Source organism: Perca fluviatilis, chromosome 8, assembly GCF_010015445.1.
Source record: "Perca fluviatilis chromosome 8, GENO_Pfluv_1.0, whole genome shotgun sequence".
Lineage (NCBI taxonomy): Eukaryota > Metazoa > Chordata > Actinopteri > Perciformes > Percidae > Perca > Perca fluviatilis.
In genome coordinates this window covers 9,154,237-9,172,869 of record NC_053119.1, presented here as the reverse complement: position 1 = coordinate 9,172,869, position 18,633 = coordinate 9,154,237, and the positions used below count along the sequence as shown (strand labels likewise).

General features: G+C 40.0%; 1 protein-coding gene across 4 annotated transcripts in view; it reads right to left on the bottom strand.

The window, feature by feature from the left end:
* LOC120563401 (copine-8-like) overlaps window positions 1-15,385 on the bottom strand; it is a 74,338-nt gene extending 58,953 nt beyond the window's left edge. For 2 of the 4 annotated variants that reach the window (XM_039807560.1, XM_039807562.1), the window contains exon 1: window positions 14,488-15,320. In XM_039807560.1, the coding sequence (XP_039663494.1) occupies window positions 14,488-14,570 (83 nt within the window). In that variant the 5' untranslated portion in view covers window positions 14,571-15,320. Of the gene's footprint in view, window positions 1-14,487; window positions 15,321-15,340 lie in introns of those variants that run through there. The other 2 variants (XM_039807559.1, XM_039807561.1) reach the window with 2 other exon arrangements.
* Window positions 15,386-18,633: the final 3,248 nt, after the last annotated feature.

The window sequence follows — 18,633 nt, the reverse complement described above, 5'->3', positions numbered from 1 at the left end:
TAAATAAATGATAATAAGCGATGGAATCAGGCCTAGTCATATCGGGGCTGTGTTTATGACTGGCGGAAAGTCAGAGAGATGGTGCCGGAGTGAGAAGTGGGTGAATTCACCTGCCAAATGGCATGAATGTCCACAATAAAAAAGAATACAGTACTCTGTTCCTCCTGCGAGAGGAGTATGAGTGGAAGCAGGGGACGAGACCAGCAGGGGAGTGTTGAAAGACAGGATGCATCTGTATGTGTGTGAGTGCTGGCAGAAGTGCACACACTTATATGGATATGGTAAACTCCATCTGATTCATGTGCACCCTTGGGCTTCCACCTGGCCCTGATAGAGATGGGTGACTCTTTAAAAAGCCCTTTCCACCGCGGGCAGCCCTGGAAACGTCTGGGCGGTCCGAGCAGAGTGCCTCGTCGTTCATCAAACATTTACGAGGTCCCTCCTCGACACCAGAATTACATTTGAAATCCCACCAGTTACATCACAGCCACCTCAACATGGCAGCTGGAGCTTTAAATACCTGTATGTGAGGAAGAAAAGGAGGGGGGGGGGGGAATTCCATCTGCTGGAGAGCAATTGGGACGGAATTTTTTTCTACTGAAAGGAAAAAAGCCCTAAAACAATATCTAAAAAGGATCCAATAGGATTTCACCAGAATGAGTGTGCACTTGGAGAAATCGGCAAGAAAAAGAGTACCCTAATCTGTAATTTTATTTTAGTCCCCTAATGTTTAATTGTCAGGTTGCATAATCCAGAGGGGTTTTCCATATTGTATTAAAGGTTTTACCCATTTTTTTTGCCTTAAAAGTAAAAAGGAGAGGTGTTTTTTTTTTATCAGATTTTTCAAGATAATGAGATGCTGAGCAAGAAAAGAAATAATCAGATTTTCATATTGTGTGGAAATGAACAGAAATCCATTTTTAGTCAAGATGGCAAAAACATAAAAAAATCTAGAAGCAACTGGATTTGCAAATGAGTTTGCTAATGCAAAGAACATGTAGTTTGTAGTAAATGACATAAAACATCCAAAACAACTATGGTCCTTTAAAGCTGCGCCACTCATTATTTATTATAAGGGTGAAATGTGAAATCGGTCACTGAAGCCCCTTTCACACATCCTCCGCAACCCTGAAATGATCTAGACATTACTCAGAGGCGCCGTATGTGAGAACACAAATGTCCTAATCAGTTGAACTGGACATTAAACAGACTTTGCCCTGCCAGCTGTGAAATGTCCAATTTAGCCCAAAGTGTGAATAGAGCAGGTCATTGTCCAGAGAATTCACAGCGAGCGAGTTGACATGTTGATGACGTTTCTATCATGCCGCAGGCACAAAACTGAAGAAAAACAAATATCCGAGGGTGAAGAAGAAGGTTAATTTATATGAAGGCGCCAACGAAAATGTCGAACTGGAGAGACAACGAGATTCCGGAACTTCTGAAGGCAAGGGCCAATGCCGAAATCGTCTGACAAATTTAAGGAACTGCAAGAGACTTGAAGAGTCTGTTCATGACCAAATTACAAAGTATTTCCAGTAAGTAAGAACACAAAACACACAATCTCCTGTTGTGTGCTACATGTGAAGAATAGGGTACCCTAACCCTCAAGAATCATGACATTTTTCAGTGTCTTTTTTTTTTTCTTCTCTCGACTTTCTGAAAAACGAGTACCGTCACGTTTTCAGAATTTTGGTCCCGACTTGGTACTGAAGTACCGTTTTTTGTGACATCTCTAGTCGAAAATCAGCATACAGTACATAAAAGTTGTGAAACAGCCCTCAACACAACAATTTTCAACCATTCAGTTTCCTCCAGCTACTTTAACACATGCTATGAGATGCCTGTGAGTGCCTAGTCTCCAGGACATTTTTATCCTGGGTGGCACCTATGGGATTGGAAGCATTAACCCGGGCAGTGTTAGTGCCAGCCTACGCTCACCAGACTCCACGGGAGCACAAGTAGCAAGGAAACCTTCTCAGCTAGAAAACCTCTTTGTCTTCTTGCTTCTTAAAGTCAGAGAGGTCCGCTGTGGCCACTCCCATCTCGTAACCCAGACTGATCTCATAAAGTGGTGTATGTATGACACGCCAATTCGTATGCCATTTTGGCGCGTTATCAAGACGCATAATCGCTTTTTAGAGTGTTTTTCAACGCCGTTCGGCTGCCATTGACCTACATTAGGTGTGGATTTTCGCCGTAGCGAGTAGTATGAAGGGACGTAAGTCCACAGAAAGAGGTTGGTTGGGGTGGTGTCTAGGTAAAACACAGGACTTTCACCCAGGAAAGCCAGGTTCACCTCTTGTGTGTGGAGTTTTTCAGCTGTTGTTTTTTTTTTTTTTTTTTGGAAATGTTTTTTTAAGCCTTCCCCAATGTTTCTTTCCTAAACCCAACCGCTTATTGTTTTCCTAAGCGTGTTGGTCACCTTCGTGGTTTTGCCGTATTTTTTTTTTTTTTGTGTTACTAAAGCCTTTCCCAATGTTCTTTTCCTAAACCCAACCTATTTTTTTTCTTCTTTTTTTTTTGTTCTAGTGATAGTACGGCACGTTCTCGCGACAACACGCAACGTGGCGACGCCACGTGGTGTGTATGTTTACATCCGCTGTATACAGCGTAGACATCCACGTGGATAGCTCAAAATGCGTACAGATAACACGCCATTTGGCTTTAGGAAAGTGGCGTGTATGTTAACGCAAAGTCATGATGCCATGTTGCGTAACCTATGTCCACTAGTTTGATATTTAGCCTTCCAGCAAATGTGCAGGTTTGTTTATTGTTAGTGTTGTTGCAGTTGTCTGTGGAGCTAAATATCTAATAAAGAGGTCCCCTCAGTAATGAACAGCACATGCTCGTCCTGCTGGGAGGATAACACCAGATCTATCAGGTCTATAGAGTCTGAAGAAAGCTCTGAGCTGCTGACTGAGCTGAGACCCTTTCTAAACTCTCAACGATTTTGTCAGATTCTGTGTTTGTGTTTGTATGTGTGCTGTGGGGAAAGTGATGTGCGTCAAATAATGAACTAAATGAATCCTAAGTCACAACATACTGTAAGAAGTCCGTGTGAATGTGAAGGTAATAATGTTGGAGCAACTTTGGAAGAACAAACTTCCACATTAAATAAGAATAAATAGCAACTGCAACCACCATAAGTGCACATTTTCTAAGCACATTTTTCTCAAATACAGATAACACAGTTACAGAATGCATATTAACTATAAAGCATTACAAATTACATCACTGTAAAATGCTCTATGTTATACTGTCATGTATGTACAGCCTGCTTAGAAAGTCTAAAAATCCCTGGATTATTTTAAGCTTGAAGCACCCTAACCACGTTAAAATCACATCAAACACTGATCAACAGAATGTCATCAAATCTGCCCGCATCAAATCACAGAGATGGAGAAAAGTGGCTGTGCAAAAGATGAAAGCAGAGGAACAGAGGGGGCAGGAGGTGAGCTGGTTAGTAATGTGATGGAGCCACATTGGCTCTCTGAGGTAACCAGGTGAAGCTACAGTGGCTGGATGGGCCTTAATTAGGCCAAATGACAACTTCAAAGCTCATTAATGCAGCCACTCAGCAAGACCCCCACTGGGCCTCGTGTGGTTTGGTCCTGACACATGAGGCTGCCCTGATCTGTTGGTTTTACGCTCTTTGATCTGTTCCACCTAAATGGTGAAGGATTTGTAACCAGGACCAACACCAGTAGCAAAGTCACAAGGGGAAGCACCACCGCGAAGGAGAGGTGGAGGGGAAACAGGGAATCTTTATCTTTATTTTCATTTCACTTGGTTTCATTAAAGCTGTGTTTTAACATGAAGTTGTACTTAGTTTTAGTTGGTAGTCAACAGATCTACCTCTTCAGAAAGTAGGAAAAAGTGATAAACTACATAAACATAACCTGTACCTGGAGGAATTATTGCACCTAATTATAACAGTGTACAGAGTGCCTCGCTGCTCTCATTTACTCTCCCTTATGACAAGATAGTGTTTTTTTTGTTTGTTTTTATAATTTTAGTCCTGTGTTCATTTGACTATGACTCAAGTCAACCATTTATAGCAGCAATCTAAAAATCTAATTGCAAACAAAATCTTACATCTTACGTGTTTTTAAACATAAAGTTAGAGCGCGTGTCTAATTCCACATTGTAAATAAGTATTTCAAATATTTTGATTTTAATATTTAAATAAGTTTTGATCGTGTGTTGTGATTAGTTGGCAGACATTCTTATAACACATTTTATCTCCTGACACAGAACTCCTACGATCACTTCACCAGATTTACCTCCTTAAACCTACAAACTTCTATCTGTCAACAGCTGCAGTACCACTCAGATAGGAGACACAATCTACTCCCCCCGACCTACAGTTCCCATAACTTGGGGGGGCTTTGGGGATTGTGAAAAGGAAGTATGATGTTGCCGTGGAGTCAGTTAGCTGTGGGCTACAACCCCATTTATTTGTCAAATTGGCACCAATGAAAGTATGCCGAAGTAGTTAGCAGTTCCTGTTTGCACTGTACCCATGGATGTACAGACAACTATCACTGGATTACTTTGATACTGAAGAAAGCTTAAAAACATCATAATTCTCAGTAGGGATGTCCCAATCAGCTTTTTTGACCCCCCCGATCCGATTTCTTTTATATTGAATATCTGCCAATACAATAGAGCTGCACACCGATATTTTTGTTGTACAATAATAACTAAGTAAACACAGTAACTAAAATATGTCGTAAGCTTAATACATTTAAATTAGTGCAGCAAATGAACTCTACACCAAAACAGTTCTCTTTAGGATGTTTACCGATGTCGGCTCCATGGAGTAACGGCCTGAAAGCGCGGTTTCCTGGTGGAATCACGGAAGAAGGGTGGAAAATTAGAGTAATCCGCTTCTGTAAAAAAATCTTGTCCATGCCTTTGTCTCATCCAGGCGCTGCCAGGATCTTACTGAGGGTGCGCAAACATGACCACATCACCCCCATCCTCAAATCACTCCACTGGCTTCAAGTCTCACTCGGGATTGAGTACAAGGTTTCCCTTCTTACCCACCAGTGCATCTGTGGTGATGCTCTCCTCTACCTCAAGGAACTCCTTGCCCCACAAACCTCCACATGTTCCCTCCGCTCTGGCTTCCTCCCTCCCTGACCACCTGAGGACACCACAGACTGTGGATGCTTTTAAACGCGGCCTTAAAGGAATACGCCACCGTTTGTTGAAATAGTTCTTATCACGGTCTACCCTAACTGTAGATAGGTGGGCCAACGCATTTTTTGTCTCAGTGCAAGTAATTAGGTTGTTTTTTGTTGGCTCACTTTTACTCACAACATGCTAACCGGCAACATAGGATTCCATTCGCTACGCTAAGCTAACTCGCTGCCGGTGTTGCACAGGACTAAAACAATGCATGTACAAAAAATGCGTTGGCCCACCTATCTACAGCTAGGGGAGACCGTGATAAGCCCTATTTCAACAAACGGTGGCTTATCCCTTTAAGACCCACCTTTTCTACAGAGCTTTTGGCTGATTTCTTACCCGTTTCCTTGTCCTTTAGTTGTTTCTTTTAATTTGAATACTTTTTTCTCCTTGGCATTTCTACATAGTACTTTCAGAATTGCTTAAATATAAAGTGCGTTACAAATAAAATGTATTATTATTATTCCTTTTTTACTTGTTGCCAAGGGCTGGCAAGCTACGAGATACTCTGGACAGACGTCTGGTGAGTGGCCGCGCGCCCATCTTGGTTCGAAAGTGCCGGCATCCAGGCAGTCTGTCTGTGGTGCAGGCATACCTGTCAAGTTTTGGATTTGAAAATAAGGGGAAATTTTCCGGGCCCCACCGCGAGCAGTCCCACCACCCCAACCAAGCTCCATTATGGCTTACATTTTAAGACAAGTGTACAAGAAAGCTAAAATCACCACTTGATGCAGAATGCTGAAAAAATTTACAATTTATAACATTGCTTGTCTTTACATTTACATTTTATTTTCATTCCACACATTCTTTTCATTTCATATTGCTTTTCTTTTACAGTTTTTCTTTTCATTTCACATAACTTTTCTTTACTCTTTTAGTGAGTTATTGTACAAATTTGTTGCAGACTTTGCATTCTTTAAGACTGTTTTGGAAGGAGTGTATTTGTGGGCTGGGCCGGAGTGGTTACAGTTTTTTCCAATTGCTAACACACTAAAATGACATGCATAGCACAATTATTTAAACTGACACACAGAGAGCAAAACCTCTTCTCAAGTCTCCAAAAGTCTAAACACATTTTCTGCTTTATACACATTTTGCAATTCGAAATGGCCCTTTTTAAATGCACTGAACACGGTTCTCTGCATAAGACACAACAATCTGACATAAAGTCACATGTCTGCCATTTCTAAACACTGCCATTCAAAATGACACTACATGAGCTAATTGGCCAACATATGCGCCACCTGGCCAAACACCTCAATGCTTTATTGTTACCACTTCAATCATAAAGTAAGCACTATAAAAAGACCACATGTGAGCACCTCTTTTTTTTCTATATATTTTTTCTGCAATTTTCTTTTTCAGTTTACTGTTTGTTGTGAGCATATTTCTGTTCAGTCCTATGTAAATATATCTGCTGTCCACTGACTTGTTTGGTTAAAAATTCAAACATAAATGTTTCAACATCAAGTGTGTGTATCTGCAGCTAGATAGATAGATAGATACTTTATTCATCCCGAAGGAAATTTTAGGATCCAGTAGCTTAGACAACCTTACTGTAACACAAAAAACACATATACACACATATATCACACATACATAAGAATAAAAATAAAAATGAAAATCACGCACAGAAATGCAATGACCATGATAAGGTCTGTGCATGTGAACAATCTGATGAATTTTCTACAATTTGAACTATTTTAGTATTATGGCAAAGCATTCTAAAGATGAGAGTGCTTTTCATTATGCCCAACAGTGTGTAGTTGGTTAGACAAAAATCTGGTAATATGAATGAAGTGTGTGCCATGTGGTGCAAAAGTTTGATTTTGATAATGATATATGTAGTTTTGGTTGCAGTGCTTCATTTTGCAGGATATATATGGTATTTTGCAGTTTGGGTGTGTGGTTGTGTGAATTGTATTAGGTATTTTGATAAAACCACACTAGTTTGCAAAATTGTGTTTTAGCAATAGGAAAAACTGTAATTTTACATGAGAGTAGAGTGCAAACAGTTCTGTTGTCTAACGTCATCCTATTCTCTGTAACAATCTTTCGTACCATGCTAAACACCCTTTCTGAACTTGCATTGCTATGGGGAATGCATAGTAAAGCCTTCAGAAGTTTTGGCAGCGCACCGTCTCTGTCGTAGCGTCCATCATCCGTCTCTGTTTTTTTTCTTTTTTCAGTATGTCATCTACAGTATCTGTAGTAGGCTACTGCAGGTGGAAGTTATCGCGAGGCTAGTGACAGAACTCAGATTGGGAATGTTTTTGTTTTTTTTACTCTGCTCGGGCCCGGGCTATTATTATTTTTTAATAACGCAGGTTAAAATACGGGAGATTTACGGGAAAATACTAATACGGGAGGACGGCGGGAAAGAAGGGTAAAATACGGGACTTTCCCGGCCAAAACGGGATACTTGACAGGTATGGGTGCAGGGCGTGTGTGATTAAAGGTGGCGATCACTACAAGCTGATGTAAATGATCGGAGTAAGATAATCGGGGTAAATGCCGATCCCCGGACAGTTCAAAAATGCCAAAAACGTCTCCGATCCGATCCGGTGATCGGGATCGGGATCAAGACATCCCTAATTCTCAGGCAAGTTCTGGAGTGTATCATTTCTGCGTGTTCAGAGTTAAGAATTATTTAGCACTTTACACAAAAGTGCTTTACAGCAAATTAATGTGTCTGGTAAACTTGCTTAATATTGCAGTGATGTTGGTTGTTTGTGTGTACTAAAACATGAGAAACATGCACACAGGATTCTTTCTCTGTTTCAACAAGTCTTTCTGTCTCTTTCATCGCTTCACTCGTGGAAAGTGCAACATCGGCTGTGACAGATTGACCAGTCTCTCAGCAGGTCAGCGTCCAGCTTCAATACAGCCACATCACAACACGTCAATTCTTCGACGGGATACGCTTCCCACCTTTTGCGCCTAAAGGTCACGGCTATCTCTCCGCTGTGGACCACTCAGATCAGCTGACAGCCACACCACCGTGAACACCGACATCTTTGTGCACAAACATTCCCAGAGGACCGACCGTCTGCAGCTCTAAAGACCTGCCTGGACTCGCTGTTTACTATCCAATTTTAATTAAAAAAAATCATACCTTTTAATAGCAAACTTGTTTTGAGGGAAAATACACATAAGAAAGCATTACTAGGTCTTGCGGCACGTTTCGGTTACAAGTATGCCCATTTCATTGAATTGTAACCATGCACTGCATTCAGCAGATCATTTGCCAGCATCCCGTTAAATAGGAACTCTGTAAAATTACAACCCTCTGCATGCATGTACAGTGCATTCTCCCACCACATGTGCAGCCAACGCTACCGCCAACATTACCGCACTGTCTGAGTCAAATGACTACATCCTTCTAGGGAAGTTTTGACTATACTACTGGAGTGAATATTTTTTTTAATAATATTTCAGTTAACCAGCAGATGGTAGCCTAAAGCAAAGTACACAGTTTATAATTTATTAACACCTTCTGCTAGTTTTTGCTAGCTAGCTTATTACCATGTGGGATGAAGCTAGATTTAGCATGCTAATTGAGACATTTTTTTAAAAACCCTTAGTTTGCACACAGCTTACATTGTCGTCTCAAATATTCAAAGTAGCCTTTCCCCATTAGTCAACTAGCTAACTCACCACATGGCGCATTTCACATCGAATGGATTTGACAAATGTATGGATTTATTTGGCTAATTTATGGATTATGTCTCCTTATGATGTGGTATAAGCTTTGTTTCTATCTGCATATGACATGGTAAATACAGCCTGAGCAAATAAAAACTATATTTCCATTTCATTCCCAGTTATTTTCAGATTCCACATTCCAGTTAATTGCCATGAAAAGTTTCCACCTTGAATATTCCTGGAATTTTGCAGCCCTAATCAGTCGAACAGTGCTGTTGCAGCAGACTATGGGGATTTCTTCTCACTGATGCACAATATTGGACTTGAGTTAATAAATCTGTCAGTTCTTCTGCTTGACTACACACATGATGAGTGCAGCTATGGTTTGGATTTATTGAGTGAAGGAGGGCTTTCACTGAAGGATGCGATCTATCTAGACTGAATGCTTCAGTAGCTTTGCCGACAAGCAGAGACACCAAAGTGGGAAAATCACACCACCCACCGGCTCAGGGCTGGTAAATTTTGTGTTGGTGAGTGTGCTGACTGAGCCTGAGGCTGTTGACTCTGCTCTCAGCTCTGCAGTTAAAAAACAGTGATCAATCAATCAATCAATCAAACTTTATTTCTAAAGCACATTTAAAAACAAGCAAGTTGATCAAAGTGCTGTACATGGACAATCGGTTGTTTCTGTTTAAAAATAATTAATCTAAATGGTTAAAGCTCCACTGTGTAATTGTTTTAGTTGATTCTTAGCAAAAAAACTTTTGTTCTTTCACAAATATGTGCTCATTCATGTGTAGTTACTTCCACCAACTAATCAAAGTATTCTCGTACGCATAGAATCTGCCATTTAGAATCATTCAGAAAACATAGGAGCGAGTCGCTCGAATGGCGGCCGCCATGTAGCGCCTCCATCTTTAAAATACATTAGCAAAAGAGGGACGTACCTCTGCCTTTCGCACTTCTACACCCAGTGGCTCCGTGACGAATGCCAGGGAGGTGCAGAAGATAACGGAGACACCAAAGAAGTTAACAAGAGAATTTAAAGGACCACGCGACAGGCAAAGCAACAAGACCAAAGATGGAAAGGAGCAAGGATTTTAAAAAGGGACGCTGAAGTTGCCTGCTTTCTTCTCGACAGGAAATTCTGCCTATTTGTGTAAATTCAAAGTTTTATAGTTGCTTGGCTAACTATAGCATGGTTGTGCATAATGCTAAAACGACGTCTAGGATACTCTTCCTCGCGTCAATGATGAAAAAGGATGGTCTACCTTGTCACATAAACGTAATCATATGATGTCGTGACAGCCAACACTGATGTCATGGTGTGATACAACCTGGAGTACACTTCTACATCACTGCTGGGGTAGAGCAATATTTTCAGCTTTCAGAATGGTAAAAAAAAGGAATGGTCAAAATCGACACAGAGAGATAGCCTGCCTGTTAGGACCATGCATCAAAAATTCAGAATTTTTACCATAATGCACATCGATAGCATCTTGCATTTGACCCTCACTGTCTGGTCAACACTCCTGCCTTTTACACTCCACACCTCCAGTTTGTAACACAGGCTTTCTGTTATAAATAAGTAGCTTATAAGCCTAGAAAACATGTTTTCTCAACATATTGTCTCAATCCTCAGAGGTGTTGAGATATCTGTCAATTAGAATTCAGCCACCAACTCAATACAATGAAGGCTAATGAGATTATGGTTTGCGCAGCTCACAGCATTGAAAACTGACATAAAACTTGTCACTCAACTTGCGTTCCTCCACAATGGATTTCCTTGGATCACACTTTGCAAATTGGAAATGTATTGGCTTTTTCAGACACCTGGAAAAACTGCCAGATCGCCAAAGCTATTTTAGGGGCGCGTAGAAACATTGCCTCACGTGTTTTGCATCATCTGATTGGTTCTTCTGATTGGCTTAGAGACTACCGAACAAACTATTTAGAATTAATATATTGGTACTTATCTTACCGATTCTTTGAGGGATGGAGTTGAAATGGGTCATATGCTTATCTCACAGATAAGAGGAACATAACTAAATTTCCAGTTTATTCCCAGTAATTTCCAGATTCAACATTCCAGTTAATTGCCATGAAAAGTTTCCACCTTGAATATTCCTGGAATTTTGTACTTATCAGTCAAACGGTGCTGTTGCAGCAGACTATGGGGATTTCTTCTCACAAAATTTTATTTTGATTCAATGGTGATTTACAGTTTTACTGGGCTTTTTCAACTTAAAATAAAGCCACACTTTAGAGCGCCGCTTACTATGCTCCATGGCTGCAACACAACCAAGTGCCTGGAAGTACGGTGGCTGCTACGGAAACCAAAACTTGTGCACGTTAATTTTGGAACCAATGATCGGATTCGAAACCCAATTTTCCAAATGCTTCCAATAAAATAAAAAATAAAAACGCTTCCATGTTGGAACCGGTTCTTGATGTCCAATCCAAAATATCGATCAATACCGACCAGTGGCCGATTGATTGGCGCACCCTTAGATGTTTCATAACTCTTAACAAAATAGCTTTTCTTTCATGATGCCATCGTTTCAAAAGAACAATTATTTTGTCCAGATGGTGGCTTCATCAATTTTGGAAGAAAAGTCTTCACAGGCTCTGATCTCAAAATCATTCAGGTCATTACCAGGCTGACTTCTTCTGTCGAGTCATTAGCAGGCTTTTATCTTAGACCGACATAAACAACAACAGCAGCTCGGTCTCCTGCAGCAGCTGGCAGATTTTAGGTCAGTGGAAATTCTGTCCAAACTCTTTGTTCTTGTGTTCATTATGTGTCTCAAAACAGGTTTACAAGACTTAGTTTTCCAGTAAAACGACATCTTTCAAAAAACACAACTTCCTCCTAAACCTACAGAGATGGATGATAGTGAATAATAAAATATCACAATATTTATTGATTGCACCTAAATACCTCAACATTTATGTTATATATATATATATATATATATATATAAATATATATATATATATATAATGATATCGCACCATGTTTTAATCATTATATTACGGAAGATAGTTTTGTGGTGACTGGTGCTTTTAGAGATGAAACAATTAGTTGATTTATGGAATAGTAAATAGACAAAATTAAGAAGCAACTATATTGATTATTGATTAATAGTTTGTCATTTTTCAAACATAAATGCCAAAAACATTGCTGGTTGCAGCTTCTCATATGTGAGTATTTGCAGCTTTTCTCTGTTAATATGATACTAAACTAAATAAATATTGGCTGGACAGACAAAACAAGCTATTTAAAGACGTCATCTTGGGTTTTGAGAAATTTTGATGTACGTTTTCATTATTTTCTGACAATGAAAGTAACCGTTAGTTGCAGCCCAAGGTGCTTAGTTTACACACAAGAAACATGAAAGTGATCATAGTAGTGTGGCTATGATGATCAGGGGTGGAACTGAAGAGAACATAATAAGACATACAGCTACAGTATATTATAATATTAAGATATCCAAAATCCTAGATATGACACTCTCCTATCTCAATACTGTATTGATATTATAGCGATAGGTGAAAAAATCAAAGGAAAAATATATGAATAAATGAGTGAAGAAACGAAACGAACGCAGATGCTTCCATACAGGGAAGGAGAGGTCGCTGAATGGTTTGATGTATGGCTGCAACTAACAAATACTTTTTTTATCCTGTAATCTGCTGTATATTTTCCTGATGTTTTTGTTGATAAAAACAACATTAAAAAGATGAAAAAAGGCTTTTACCCTAATTCAAGTGCAAGTTGCGGAATTCAAATTGATTATTTTGTCCAGCCAACAGTCAGAAACCCAAAAGAATAATCATTTCATATTTCCAAGCAATTCAATTTTAGTCTTAGCTTTTAAGCCAACATTGTCAAGAAGACCTTAAAGTGCTCAAAATAGCAATACAATTCCATGACAACTGGGCAAACTCCATCTGCTGATGAAGATCAGGAGGAGGATTGAAAGCTTCAGAAGAGCTATGATGTGGACCTTGGGATGATATTGTTTTTGTGAACTGCCTCCAGGTGAAGAATGAATAGAAATCATAGAAATCAAAGAAAAAAAGCACATTTGTGTTTGAAAAAAAGACTAACGATTAATCAGTTATCAGAAGTGTTGCTGTTTCATTTTCTGTCAATAATAAATCAACTGTAGTTTGATTTAAAAAAAGAAATGATGTAAATCATATTTTATAGCTATTAAAGTCATCAGATCTCAATCTAACTTAACACCTATGACAGATATTGGAGCAATGTGCCAGAAGAGGCTCTCCACCACCACCACCATCATCATCATTAAAACATCAAAAGGAGGTAATATCGTTTGGAAGAAAGCTGTTCATCGCTCCAGCAGAGACGTTGGAGAATCAATGCTAAATAGTACTGAGGTAGAGCAAAAACAGTTATAACAACAACAACAAATATTGATGGTCAATAAAATGCTAGAAAGTAGGAATAAATGCCCAATCATATTCAGGGTAATGATATGCAGGTAAATCCATATTGAAAATAATAGTTGCAGCCCTAAACTAGGGCTGTTCTGCAAGCAAGTGTTGGAAAAACACCGTACAAAGACACTTTATGTTGTTTTTTACCTTAATTTGTGTTACTCATCTCCATGCATGCACAGAAGACATTATTTGCGTTTAATTGATCAATCAGTCTAGAAAACAGTGAAAATGTCTAGTACAGTTTCCCATAGTCCCAAGATGACATCTTTATCTTGTCTGTTCAACAGTCCAAAACCCAAAGGTATTCACTTTACTGTCATATAAAACAGAGAAAAGCAGCAAATCCTCACATTGAGAAGCTGTACCCAGAAATGATTGGTGTTTTTGATTGAAAACTCACAATGAATCTATTATCGAAACAGTCACTAATTCATTTTCTGTGGATCAACTCAAGTGTCTCAGCTCTAATATAGATATATAGATATATAGCCTATTTAATAAAATACATAAACTGTGATTAGGGGTGACTATAGGAGGTGTGTCTTATCGGCCAGTTGCAGCATCCAGAAATAACTCTCTTCCTCCCAACACCACCTACAGTACACCCCTCTACTATTAGAGCTATAAGAACGGAGTGGAGAGGATAGTGCTTCAGTAGTAAATCTACCTTCCGAACCAAACACACTGCCCATGCATGCTTCATCCAGTCTGCCCCCCCCCATTGCATTCATAGAATTTGTAGATTGTTACCAGGCACGAAAAAGTGGCTATTTGCTGTGATAAAACATAAATTCCCACAGATGTGCATATGGGCATCTGTATCAGAGCAGTACAGTAAATACATGTCAACTCTGATTTCCATCTGGCGACCATAGGCAAACCCTATCTAAGTCCCTATATATTACCATGCAACTTCCACTATTCTACTGTATAGAACGAGAACTGAACCCTAAAAGGATGTATATCAGGCCAAACTCAGTAATAACAGCAATTTAAACGGCAGCGAACGGAGTTCCTGGTGCCTTTACTCTCCACTACATCCATCCAGTGGCCGACAATTACTCCCGCTCAAGTGTCAAATATCAAAACTACTAAACAATTTCACACATAGATATAAACATGTCGTTTGTATTTCTAACAGCAGTAGACTGTGTGGAAAACAGCACAGTTTGTACTCACCGACAAGAAACCGTGAGTTCAACTTTGGTGGCAGGTATCGCAGCGGTAAAAGGGTCTGCGTCCCCAATACACGCCATATTCATCGAGCTGCTGCTTGGTCGGTCACAAATCGCCCCGTATCCAGCGCCTTAAAGGCGACATGAGAGGAACCGAGATGATAAGGAGGGGGTGAGGGGTGGGGGGGGGAGCCTTGCAACGAAAAGACAACAAGCCGTTTGTTTTTGGAAGCGCCAAGCACCGGAGAGAGAGAGAGAGAGAAACGCGGACGCGGAGCTGCAGCGCGCTGGAGTCGCGTCTCTGTGCGCCTCGGTGCTCCGGAGGAGAGAGGGCTGTGTGAAGGGGAGGGAGGACACGTGCACACACATAGGCTACACATAAAAGGGGGAGTGTACAGTAGGCTATTCATCCACACAGGATCACATAGCTTGACAAAGATAAAGGATAATTCCGATTAGGGCCATGTTTACCAACCGCCAATAAACAATCAGAAGAAGAAGAAGAAGAAGAAGGGCCATGTTTAGTTCAAATTCAAGGTTTTGGTGTTGGAGATTATTTTGCTCGGTATAAAGGGTTGAAACAGACAAGTACCTAGTTTAGTTAAGGGTTGAGCTGCGGAACTATGAGTTAAAATCAACTTTAAAAAGCACAAAAGTCTGCTTAACAGGACAGACATGCTAGCTAGCTAACCTTAGCATACATTCAGGTCACAGAGATAACGTTAATTTAGCTAGCTAAACTAACGTTTTCGGCATTTCGGTCATGTTTGGAAAACCCAGAAGGTCTTTAAAAACTCTGGATGAAACAATATGTTATCCTCTAACGTTAACGGTGCACGATAAAATGGAATTTTTACTTAAGTTTCTTGTCCAAGTAACCGCGGCGGGCAGCCATTTTGTTTTGATTTGGAAACGGAAGGAAATCGCGGCAGACAAGTCAAAATGATATATAGCCTATATATACACAGCATTCCGGGATGGTTTATTGGCATATTTTTAAACCAATCAGGGTGCTAAGTGCCGTACGGAGCAACAGTACCTCTGCAAAATAGCCTTGGGAAGGAACTTGTTTTGGTGGGGGTTCCGCCATCCATTCCGCCATACCCCCACTCCGACATTGACGTCTAATTGTGGGAGTGGCGGCACTTCCATTGTGTTCAAACGTCCCACCACTCCGACAACTTTTGTTTCCATTAGGGTTAGGGGTTAGGGTTAGGGAAAGGGAACAGCAGCATGTTGGAATAGCGGCATGTCTGAATAGAAGCATGTCGGAGTGGCGGCATGTCGGACTGGCAAGATGTAACCATTTGGTGGAACATGTGAACATTCAAAGGTTGTTTTAGTCGTGCAACAGAAAACTCAGATAGGACAGATAGTCTAGCTAGCTGTCTGGATTTACGCTGCAGAGATCTGAGGAGCAGTTAACCATAGTCCTCAGAAATCCACCCAAGTTTAAAATGTCAACACAAAGAAAGCCCACGGTAACGGATATCCGGCCTAAATGAGTGGAATCCGGAATTTCCATCAGCCACCGAGCAATCCCGCAAGTGGAAGGTGGTGAATTTCGACTAAAGGCGCTGACACACCAACCCGATTATCGGGACACTCTGGCGTGGTTGGTGACTCGAGTCTGTTTGGCGTGTTCTGTGCCGTCGTCAGTCAGAGGAGCCGTCGGCGTTCATTTTGGCCGATTTGACTTGTTGAATCAGATTGGTCATTGAGTCTCAATGACCAATCTCATTGGTGGAGTGCTAGCCCGTGACTAGCGAATCAGTGCACACGAAAACCGGAGCTGAAAATGAAAAAAAATCTTCTTACTAGCCATCATATTTTCTTCCATTTAGCGAGTAATGACAACAACGATCCTTCTTGACTACTATCAACACTCTCTGATGAAAACAGTGACTGACGACAGCGTGCTTTGTGTTTACTAGGTCTGGAGAGATGTTCCATCATTTCCGGTTTTCATTTTTTGACAGTTTATACATTGTCATGTTTCTTTAGAAATAAACAATGGACAAAAAAAGTCTTTAAACGCTTCAGATGTAAAGTTATTCGCTGTCAAAGTGATGTCAAAATGAATGGGAGTCAATGGAATGCTAACGGCGGGTGATCGTTTGGTAGCATCAAAATGGCGCCATAGGAGGTTTGAGTTCTGAAGCGAAGCTTACCCCCTTGGTTACAAAGTGACGCACGATTGTCACAGAAGTAAAGGCTGGACTACAATAGAGCTGTTGGGAGCAGTTGGTGAACAGTGTTTTCTGTTGGAGATGGTAAGTCCCTTTGGAGGGGGAATTTGGGCTTTTTCACTTAGTAAACCTATAACATGCACAAAAAAGATATACAGTATAACACAAAAAAAGCATAATATGAGCACTTTAAAACAATCAGAGAAGGTGAAATTACTTACTGATGTAGGACTTATGAGATATGTGATGAGAAGTTGCATCCGCTTAATTTTAAGGGGTCATAAGAAAAAAAGGTTGGGAACGACTGCTAACAGGATGCTGCCAAGCTCCATTTTAATCACTCAGGGGGGCGGGAACATGCACGTCAGTGAAAGCAATATCACCCCACAGAAAACACATGGCTCTTTATTTGGCAAATCTAACAGGTGTTTGACCTTTATTTAACTAGGAAAGGGACTCACTCAGATAAAAAAAAAAAGCATGCTGACATTAGCATTTAGCTCAAAGCACGGCTGTGCCTGAGTACATTCTTACAGCGACGCTGACATGGCTGTAGACACTTGTCTTGTTTTAATCTGTTGTGTTTAGCTGAGAGAAAGACATGATGGGTCTAAATGATCTCAGCCTTTATTCAGTAGTTCAATATGAGCTTTGTACAGCAGCTGAGGGAGTGATCCAGATGAAGTGGTGATTTGAGAGGGCCAACTCCTTGGTGTAGCTGCATGACACACAGCTTTAATATTGGGGAACTATTTCATCAACACTTTACCGGAGAACTGCTTGTACTTCCTCCAAGATAAATTTATAATTCTTCCCAAGCTTTTGTTATTAAGTCTTTGGAGATCCATATTGGCCATGAAATCATTAATAATTTTGGTGTTACACTATGATTGAGACAGTATTTAAAAGTCATTGGAAACTTTGCTAATTTATTCTTGGATGGCAGAAATATTACTTTTTAGGATTCTTTTTTTTTTATATCTGAATCAGAAGCTTGAGTTGAGCAAGTAGTTTGACTTTAATCAAAATGCTTGCATGACTTGAATTTGGGTTTAATTCCTTAAATTGTAAAGTCGTTCTTGCTTTAAGCTGCCAGTGTATCTGGACTGAGAGAATTGTATTATATTCCTGCCTCAGTGCCACAAATAGATTTCAAATTATCAGAGTGCGAAGCTGCTCTGACAGCGTCTAATGACTGTCTCCTCAATCTCCCTTTCTTTTAATTTGCCAGAAAGAAACATGGTCTTGTGATAGTTTTTCTAAAACCTATTAACGGCCTTAACCCTGCCTGGGTGGGTCCATTATTACAAGCTCATGTTGTGCAGCTGTTCAAACCCGGCAAACGTTATTTTAAAACTCTAGTTAATATTCCAAACTTTCAAAAGATATTAAATATATCAAGCTAAAATTTGAGAAAAAGTAAATCAAAAGATACTTTTGTTTTTATGTAATTGGTGTTTAAATACAGTATAGTATATATTAGGGCTGCAACTAACATTTATTTTCATTATCAATTAATCTGCCGATCATTTTCTGAATTAATTCATGAATCGTTTGGTCTCTAAAACATCAAAAATCACTAGAGCCCAAGTTGGCGTAAACAAATGCCTTGTTTTGTCCAACCAACAGTCCCAAACCCAAAGATATCCGACTTACTGTAATGTAAGACAAGATAAAGCAGCGACTTCTCACATTTGAGAAGCTGAAATGTTCAAATGTTTGGCAGTTTTACTTGAAAAATGACTTGATTGTCAAAACAGTTGCTACCACTACATTTGTTTTTCTTCGCAAAGTTGCATTTTGCATTTTTTTTAAGAGAATGGCTTGTAGACCCAAAACAATAGTAATGATAGTCAAATATTAGTAGCCTACTGATAAGGGCACAGCCACATTAATGAAAGTTCTGAGTGAAAGAAACCCACCCTCAGTGAAGAAAAAAAGAAGATCACTCGGTGTGATTT